Source organism: Opisthocomus hoazin, chromosome 3 (assembly GCF_030867145.1).
Source record: "Opisthocomus hoazin isolate bOpiHoa1 chromosome 3, bOpiHoa1.hap1, whole genome shotgun sequence".
NCBI lineage: Eukaryota > Metazoa > Chordata > Aves > Opisthocomiformes > Opisthocomidae > Opisthocomus > Opisthocomus hoazin.
The window spans coordinates 8,534,925-8,545,150 of NC_134416.1; the positions used below are offsets into that span (position 1 = coordinate 8,534,925).

Below are 10,226 nucleotides of genomic sequence, written 5' to 3' on the forward strand. Positions count from 1 at the left end.
TCCTTTTGTACAATCCAAAGTTAAAGAAAATCAGTAAATTCTCAAAGGATTTGCAATTGCAGACCTTCACTGCTACTACATTATACCACGATCAGCATAGGAGCAGCAGTTATAGCAAATTTTCTTTTGGATTAAGTGCAAGAACAATAGGTTTACTGAAATGATTTCTAATCTTTTAGTTTGCCAATTATTTTGTCAAAAAATACTTTCTTGAAAATAAAGACCTATAAAAAAACACCTATATAGGCCAAAAAAGTGAAAGATTTACCAACTACAAGAATTAAACTGACATTTGTTTGCTGCCTTGCAACTTTGTTTCTGTTGAGCTGCTAGCTGAAGCCAAAAGCCTGATAAACACATCAAAATAAGAAATGGAAGGCAGCCAGCAAAACAGCAACTGGAAATAGACAATAGGAAGGAAATCCATTAAACTTCCCAGTTTCTTATTAATTTTACCTTGACAATAATGTAAAAGGATGAAAAGAAAACACAAAAGAACAATAAGTGATAAATGTGACAGTTTAGTTGAAGAGAAGGAATATTTTAAGATAGGATAAATGGACAAAAAATAACACTCGCACTGCGCAGCTGTTGGGACATTCAAACACAGCTTTCTCAGCTCAACAACACCACTTTATTCCACCTCTCCGGTTACTACTCTAATTTGCTCCTTGACATAGCCTGCCTACATTTACTGTATACCCCAAGTTCACTAAAGAGCCTAACAATTTCATCAAGATCAAATGTCCAGAAATGCATCTCATTTTGAATCAGAGTTGTCTAGAGATGCAAAATCTACCAGTTCGTTCTTTTGATTTAAGAGTTAATCATCCATTACTAAAGCATTGTGCTTTATTTTTTCATTTGCACTTTTTGGCCAGACATTTCATCACCAGTTTAAAGGGCTTCTAAGCACCTCTTTACCTCTGCAGCTATCAAGACACTCAAGCCACATATTTACTGATCATTTTCACAAACCAGACTAACAAGAGGCCTAAAGACCTTCTCAAGCTTGCAGAGTATTGTGTTTTTTCCATGATCTTAAAGATTAAGACACACGGACTTCTGTACCTAGAATGTCACAAGAAAATGAAATTCCCTAGTCCATATGCCTTTGTGGCCTTAGCTTCAGGCCATAAAGATACTCATTTTCTAGCTAGTGATGCACTTAAGAGTACACACCTAGCTAGCAATATATGGCTTTTAAGTCATTTCCAAAACTATCAGCCCCACCACACAGCTCCTATTGCACAGGCAAGGCTTGCCTCCCCACATGTCAGGGGCAGATAACCCCACTTCATCAAGATACTCTACTTCCCCAGTATAAACATCTTGTCCTTTAGCATTAGTATTAATAATGTAAACTTTAAGCTTGCAAGATTCATGCAGAGCTCAGCTAAGAATAGTTAATTCACCACAAAATATTAGGTGTGTCAGTTACCAGTTAATCCATTTAAACATGGTTTTTACTGAAACTGCTAAATGCTAATTAAAAAGTCATGCAGTACTACACTGCATACTTTACAGAGGCTACTCAACTCTGAACTTTGATACCCAATTCTTTCAAATCAAAGTGCACCCTAAATTCTTTTGTTTCTTAATTACATTTTAAGTCAGAGAGAGGAAAAACATCTCAGAGGGCAGAAAGGTGACATACATAGAATTTAAATACATGCAAGTTAAGTCAAACAAGCCACAGGCCAGAAGAGCAGCCATTCAGTGCTGTGACCTTCTTTATATTTCCAGCAAATCAGTACTCAGAAGGTTACAGTTTTAATTTGCATGGCTGGTGTCAAAAAGGATTGAAAGTGACAAACCATGTCAGTTTAAATTTGAAACCCTTAAATTCGATCTCTCATTGACTGCCAAAGTAAGTGTGCAACTGAATTAGAAGTCAGCTTTAGCCTAAATGTGATCAGTGAGCAGCTGCAGGCTAGAGTAATGCTTCAGAGCCTAGGGTGAAGTATGCATGATTATTTTCAGCAGCCCTGTTAACATGACTGGAATACCTGATAAATCACTTCCCCAGCCTTTTAAGAGACCAAGGCTGGAGCCTAGTTAAGTAGTCCTATGACTTTCCCAATACAGTTTCACTGCAGTAAAAGCAAAGAGTCAACCACTACAAAAACATGAAGTTCTGTAGTGTGACTGAACAAGGAAGGCTGAAGTGTGAGGAACAATCTCTGAAATACCCCTTCTTCACTCCAAGTCTTACTGTTTTTCATGCTGTTTTAAGAAAATAGAAATAGAACCAAAGTCAGTGGTTTTATGGTGCTACCATCATACCATATCCATTCCTATTACTGTCACTTAAATTTCTCATCACACAGCCTGCCAAATAACCAATTCCACCTGCACACTTTGATAGCCTGTTGTTTTGGAGTCTGATTACCAGAAGACAACAGAAGAGCTGCTTCTTTCTAGTTAACCTCTAAGAAGACAACTTCATGCAACCTGATGTCTGAAAAAATCTTTGTCTGAAGGGTGTGTTACAAAATTTACTATTTTACTGAAATTAATAAGATGCTCTGAGTGATCTTAAAATCCTATCAGCTTTCTTCAACTACATTTGCTTTACAAACCGCCTGACCTCCATAAAGCATTTTGCCAGCCTCTAAGAGCAGGACATTTGAAGTGTTGCTCATGTGATTGAGACTACAATGAACAATAAAGGAGAGTTTGAGGTTACACAGCAACAGAGTATATGTAACACCAATAGGGACTGGAACATGCAGCACCATGCATGCCTGTCCTCAGAGGAAAGCTGATGATTCAGTAGGAAACTGATTTTTATATCAACACATGTATTTCACTTCACTACATATAATCAAGTATATCTTTTAGAATCATGAAAAATTAAAATTCTATTTGTGAAAAACTGAATAAAATCCTTGCTGAGTGCCCAGAAGCCCTCACATACTAAGACAGATTTATTCAAAACAAATAACCTCTATGGAAATTTATGAAGTCTCTACTTCAACCATTTTTACAAAGCTATCCCCTACCTGCTAAAACAATCACACAGTTAATATCCTTCACAACGCAGCAAGTCAGTACACTTTTCCCTCACACTCCACACTCCCTCATATTCAGGGAGGTACTGGTATATTTGATTATTGAATTCCTACTCAAAATTTGGCACAAGGAAAGCAAGCATCTACTGATCACTATCAGACACATGGCTCAGTAAAGTCATTCAATACAGCTAGCATATACAGCCATCTACTGATAGCAAGGCTTGTTATGCCTGTACATCATCTTGTTGACAATTTAAAGGAAACATTGCCAATTTAAGATATTACTTCAAATCTCAAAGTAGCTAAAACGAGCTTGTAAGGAAGAAATCCACAGTACAGTCTACAGAGAAGTAAAAGGTGTCTTTCAGCAACAGCAACAGTCTCATAAGCATTTCAGCTGCCCTGACTTTGATTAGAGAGTCCTCTCCATCTACACATTTAACATTACACAAATCAAATAAGTGCCAGAAATCCCTTTTAATGTCTCCCCTGTTACAAAACATGTCTGGTATCAACATGTTTTATTTACAGTTAGCTTCTTCCATCTGCAATTTCACATATTTTACCCAACATTCACAAAATACTTGTCATAAATCAATACTATACATAGACATGAAAGAAGGCAATGAAAATAAAGTAACTCTTCTCTTACAGAACTTTCAATATTTTCACAGCATCACTCATGAACTAAGTTATAACCACCAACATCACACTTGCACATTTACCAGCACTTATATACAATTCCAAATGCAAACAAACTCAGCCTTCAAAAGAAAGGTCTCAAAAAAGAAGTTAAAAAGTAAACCTACTCAGTACCTTGCAACGATAAACAAAGAACTCATCTGATTTCAGAGCAAGCATCACTTTCACATAAAAAAGTATTTTTCAGATTTTGCAGAGATTAGCACCCAAGAGTTGTAAATAGGAAAAAATACAAATATGCACGTACTAAACCGTTGCTTCTTCATAGAACCTCATCTTTCCCAAGGTTCTTCATTACAGAACTTACTACAAGACTGTAATTGGACATAATGTTCCAGTTCCCATTTTCTGGGACCAGCTGCAAATTAATCTTATTAGCACAGTCACCTTGCTACACATGCAAAATAAGTCTACTTCCAATCTATAACATGTTGAAAAGGTTTACAGGTAAAAATATCCCATTTTTAGGAAGGCTTGATGTTCAAGTATAGAAGTAAATCATCTTAATTAGAACAACGGATATAGTCTAGTCTCCTGCAAAAGATTCCTACTGTTCCAAGTTTCAGCAGCAGCTGAATGTTTCAATGACTGGTTAAAGCAATAGGTCTTATATTTATGTCCCAAAGAGACAAGTCAAATACCTGAGCAGAGTTTTCAACAAGGAAAATCAGCACTGCCATGTACTATGCAGGAACAATGAAGGACACTGATCTTTGATTTTAATGCTTTCAAAATGCTTAAAACAAGGTTTTGTTACTGCAAGAGGAGATGCTGTCATCTCTTAATTCTGAAATACAGATTAATAATAATGCCCTGTAAAGTATTCTTACAGCATCCTCGTTATCTCCACATTGTTATTTTTCAATTGAAAGACTACCCTGGAACTCTAAAAGCATGTCAAGCTCCACTTTTTCCTGTATCATTTAAAATTATGCAATCCATGTGTACCCAAATTATAATTTGTAATTATAACCATAATATGCAAATGTGTCCACTTCCATTTCAGAACTATAATTAACAGATTTTGGAAGTCTAGACACAGGACTTTTCCCTAGAAACCCATTTTCAACATGATTAGAAGCGTGTTAGCAATTTGGCTCTTTTGTCCAGGCAGTACACACACTTCGATTCCTTTAGCATCTTGGAAGGATTTATTAATTCAGCCATAGAATCTTCACAATTCAATTCTGAGTTTCTGAAGAAAGTTGGCTGATCTACAGTATTTCCATTTAAGTAAATTCAGACAGTAGATGTAATACTATTAATACATTAAAATGCTATTACATCATTAAGCTGGTTATTTTGAGCACTTAAAACCTGTGCTAAGACATTCTCACACATACCTGGAAGAAGTCAAACCAAGAAACACATTTCACTCTAAACTGAAAAGCTAACAAGCCCAGTTCAAAAAAATTATACAAGCCATTTTATTTGCTCACTCACTGAGCTATCATAGAAAGAACTCAGTGGACCTGACATATGAAGTACAAGCCAGAACTATTATATGTACATTTCCACTAATATTTGCCTTCATTTAACTGCACAGAATTGTTACAACTGAGAAGAAAAAACAAATCACTGACAAAGTTAGTGTCATGCCAGGACAGGTTTGTGAAACATCTCCTGTTACATTTCCCACTGTACTATACAGTCATTTTACCTTCTTTGGTTCTTCGGTGACTGTACAACTGCCTAAAGTATCTGTTTTATAGATACTATACAAATTTGCATTTTAAACTACAGTTAACCAGTTGACAGTCACACTTAATCCTTTTTTTTACCCATCTCTAACACGTGAAATACTTCATATTTAATGCCAGACTTCACTTTAAAAATAAGCAAAAAAATCTACAGACATACTAGAACAAAGATCTTGGATCCACATCCATCTACATTCATTTTTTCACTGACTACATCATTTATTTTTGGAGCTGAATGTATGCATGCAGATACCAAGTATTACATCCTGAAAGCAGGCAGAAGTTTATCTGCCCCCCAATTTCTCATTTCAATGAGAACCTCAGAACTATCATAGTCCCAAGTCGTCACAATTTTTATAACAACCATAGTGTCATATCTACATCCACAAGTGCTGTTTGTAAAATCGTACATCGCACACTTCTGTAACTTCCTAAAATAATTTACATAAGCAAAAAAGATTGTTCCTTCTCTAACTGGAGAGCTTCATTAATTTGCAGCCTTAAATTCCCAGCCATCAAGCTAAATTTTAGCAAGGATTTTTTATTTACAGCAAATAATACTAACATATATTTATTAACATAATCTTCATTTTCCCACTACCAACAGTGGTATTTTTACAAAGTTAGGAAAACTATGCAGAATTCCAACCACCCAAGGACATGCAGCTACAAATCACACAGCATATGCATTCCACAGCTGAAACTGACAGCTACTCCTGACTCCAGAGTATTTCAGACAATAGCTGATTCTCCTCCTGATGTAGAGATTGGCATTCACAGTCCACTACACATCAAAAACTACAACGGTGCATTAAAAGAAGCCACATTGATTCAGACCTATTCCCATTATAGGAAGTAAAGTCCACAAGTAGCACAGCTTTGTAATCATTTCAATTGAAGCCAAAATCATTTCAGCTGTCATTAAGTTATATTCAAAGCTCAGTTCGTAACTTACTTCACTTGAGCATCCCAAGCACTGTATCAAGTGTTCATCTCTCCAGAGCAGTACTTGAAAGTCACCTGCCAATTATGCAGTATTTCCAAATTTACATTAAAATATATTGTAAGCCACACAGAATTACTTTTCTAATCACTACAGTATCACCGGAACAAAGAGCTAGCACTTTAAAGCCTGACACATCAGATGCAGAAGGGGTAGAAACCGCTTATTATTTGGAGTTGTATTAATTCCAAGCAAACATATGCTTTTGGGTTTGTAAAAGATTCACCAAAACATATTGTTTGTTCCTTACTATTTTAGTTACAAACCCAAAAGTTCCTGGGAAAAGATACAGGTTGTATGCTCCTTTTTAAAAAGGCTCACACGTATCTCAACAACCAGCGATTTTTTGTTCAGAAACGCATTCGCCGGGCAAAACAGGAAAACCTTTTGAGCTTCTACCCGACTTGAAGCCCCAGCCGAGCAGAGGGGACCCAAGCTGTTCCACACAACAGTTTAACTCGGAGCATTTTCGATAACTCCGGCAGCGACCTGTGACAGGAGAGCGCCGGGCAGGCGGTCCCGCGGCTGCTGCTGGCTGGCGGAGCCGCTCCGCCCGCTCCCGCCGGCCTCACCCACCGCCGCGGCTGAGCGCTGCCCGGGCAGCGGCCCCTGGGCTGGGCAGACCCCCCCGACTCCTCCCCGCAGCCCACCAAGGGGAAGCGGGCAGGAGCCGGTAAACACCAACAGCCTGAACACCACAAAAAAAAACCCCACAACGACCCGCCGAGCGGTGCAAAACGAAGAGTAAACCCCTCACGGACTCCGGCCCGGCTCCGCGCCCCGCCGGCCCCTCACCTTGGTTGACCAGCCGCAGGGCGTGGGTGAAGGACGGGTCCAGCGAGTCCTTCTCCGCCATCAGCTCGGGCAGGTACTTCTCGTCCATGGCGGCGGCGGCCTGGAGCGGCAGCGGAGCCGGGGCGCCGGGTACCCCCGCGGGGAAGGGGGCGGCGGCGCGGGTCGGAGTCCCGGGCGGCGGTAAATCCTCGGAGGCAGCGCTTCCCCCCGGCCGCCTCCCGCCTGGGGCTGCGGGGACGCATCCAGAGGGAAGCGCCGCAAACCCCCGGCCGGGAGCGGGGAGGGAAGGGGCGCGGGTCGGGGGGACGCCCCCCCACACCGGGCAAGGGACGCGAAGAAATCGCTCTGCGGAGGCGCACGGGGCGAAGGGGAGAGGAGGAGGAGGAGGACACCACCCCCCGGGAGCCGCTGACCCAGACGGGACGGGTTCCCCCGGCCTCCCGCACACCCGCGCGTAGAACAACGGGAGAACGTGAGGCGGCCGGCGCACCGCACACACCCGCGCCTCCAGCGGCACCGCGCCGAGTGAGCGGGCGAGCCCCTCCGAGCCAGGTTTAAATACCCCCACCGAGGCCACGCCCCGAAGCCTCGCCCCTGCCCACCGAGCCCCGCCCCGGGCCGCTGCCTCGCCCCCCGACTCCTCCCAACGGGCGGTGATAGCAGAGCCCCACTTCGCTGTCGCCCCGCCTACTCAAGTCACGACTCCGATTGGGTGGCGTGACTTGTCAGTCAGGGGCAACGCCGCAGCTTCAGATTGGTGGCCGCGCTCGTGCTCTCCCGCCCCGCCGCCGATGCCGGGGGTGGTGCTCGCGGCGGGCGGGTCCGGCGCTGAGGTAATGCTCGCGTGGCGGCGCCTCACGGGGGTGCGGGTGCGAGGGGCTGCGGGAGCGCGGTCTCCCGTTAAGAGCCCGGCGGACCCTCCGCTCCTCTCCCTGGCGCTGCTCCCCTCCGGGAGCTATCAGGCGGCTTTACACGCCAGCGCCCCATCGGCGGGAGTTCGACCTGCGGGGCTGCCCCGAACCGAGAGCGGGGGGAGAGGGGAGCCGCCCGGGGCGTCCCGCCGCCGGCCTGCTGCACTGCCCGCCTCGGGACCCGCTCCCCGAAGCAGCGGGGTGTGAGGGGCTCAGGGGAGCCGAGACAGCGCCCTGACCCTCCCTTTCGAAGCGCAGGGGAAGGAGGAACGAAGAAAGGCAAGATTTGTTTTTAAAGGAGGAGTAAAACCGCGATTTTAACGCCTTTCTCCTCCCCAAACAGAGGTTCTCTTTATTTGTCCAGTATTTTGTACTTCTGCCTCTAGTAATACAAAGCATTTCGTAAATACCGATCAGAAAATCTGATTTCCACTGGATTACAGTGACGGGCCGTTGTAAGTGGGTTTGTGATTCGATGGCAGCCTATTTTACAAGAAGGAGAAGCAAAGTTTAAGAGCCCTTGCTCAAGCCTATTTTCCTATTTTTTTCAGTGGATGCACTTGGTCTGTTAGATCATTATGCACTTTGATCTTTGGCTTTGAGGCTTTACATAGCTTCCTCCTTAGACCTTGGGTGTTTCATCAATGAATCTTTGGTGACAAAAGCCCAAAGGAAGCGAGACCAGCTATTCTCTGTAACAGAGCACAAGGGCAAAACAGGAACATTACTCAATCATTGAAGCCAAAATCATAATGCTAAAGTCACGTTTTCCTTTCTCTCTCTGTTAGTTTTAAACCAACATTTACTGGAAAAGCTGATAAGAAACTTTAAGTGCTAAGCTACAGTTGAAAGACTACTGAAAACTAAGCTGCAGTTGAAAGACTACTGAAAATATTCTTATCTCTATGAATCTAATAATCACACATTTACTTTTGTATTTGCTGAAAAAAAAAAAAAAGGTTTGCGACATATCTTAGTCATATCCTTGCAAGATCGGGAGAAAAAAAACTGGGGAAAAAAAAAAAGGCTGGCATGAGAAATCACTCACTCAAGAGCTTGGAAGCAGAGGTTAAGGCTCCCTTTCTCAGAATTACATGTGCTCTGTCACTCTTGAAACAGAAGGATCATCTGTTAAGGTATCTTATTTCTTGTTGTATCTTACAGACTGGAATACCTCATAAAATAATGTCTGATATGTTACAATATGAAATATACTTGATTTACATGCTCTCTACAACTCTTCCAAATAAATCTGGACCCAGGACTAACAGAAACAATTTTACAAAGTTACATTTTAAAAATTCTTCTGCATGACATCGAGCTTGAAACATACAAGCAACTGGAAGAAGTTATTTTACAATGAATGTTTTATTTCAACCTTCCATATACATCTTCTATATAAAACCACTGAAATGCAGCCATCTGTTGTGAAACAGGCAGACACATACAACTTTGACACAGAACAATATGTAGGAGTGTAATCTTTATTGAATGGCCTGGAGCAAAATAATCCCTATCTTTGCCAGTAAAGCCAAAAATGTATTTAAAGTCCCTCTACAGCATACAGGCCCTCAGACAGAAAGATAGATATATTATTACAAACGGTGTAAAAGACAATGTACTGTTCTTGGAAAGAGTCATATTCTCCCTGGGAACTGCTGAAATAAACATTTGGTGTTTCAAGAAACCACTGTATTTCTTCACAAATTATACCAATTCCCTCTGGCATACAACAGAGAAAGACTTACTGGATGTCTGAAGACTTGTTTCTCACCACGTCTATAATAATGTAGGAATTACAAAATTATCCACATTTTACCCTATTGTTCAAACTCAAACCTGCACATAACAAGTTCAGTACATTCTTTTACCTGATTAACTTCACCAGGTTGTAATAAAACAAGAAGAGAACACAAAGGATGGGAAGTTGTGAGCCTCAGGCCATGGAAAGCAGCCTAGGATGTGGTTAGCTGGGAACAGCCTGCTGAGTGTAAAGGAAAGGCAGGAAGCACCAACTTCTTAAGGATTGATTGCTTTCTTGCTACTGATATCTATGCAAAGCTTGAAAAACAGCTTGATCAAGGAACTGTCCAGTAAG

At 42.0% G+C, this 10,226-nt stretch overlaps 1 protein-coding gene across 5 annotated transcripts in view; it reads right to left on the reverse strand.

Moving 5' to 3' along the window:
• The window catches only part of KHDRBS3 (KH RNA binding domain containing, signal transduction associated 3), a 105,000-nt gene extending 97,246 nt beyond the window's left edge, over positions 1-7,754 (reverse strand). For all 5 annotated transcript variants that reach the window (XR_012763372.1, XR_012763371.1, XR_012763370.1 and 2 more), the window contains exon 1: positions 7,218-7,754. Coding sequence is in view for 1 of the 5 variants with exons in the window: in XM_075415512.1 (XP_075271627.1) it covers positions 7,218-7,305 (88 nt within the window). In the remaining 4 variants the exon portion in view is untranslated. The remainder of the gene's footprint in view (positions 1-7,217) is intronic.
• Between the last annotated feature and the right edge of the window lie 2,472 nt (positions 7,755-10,226).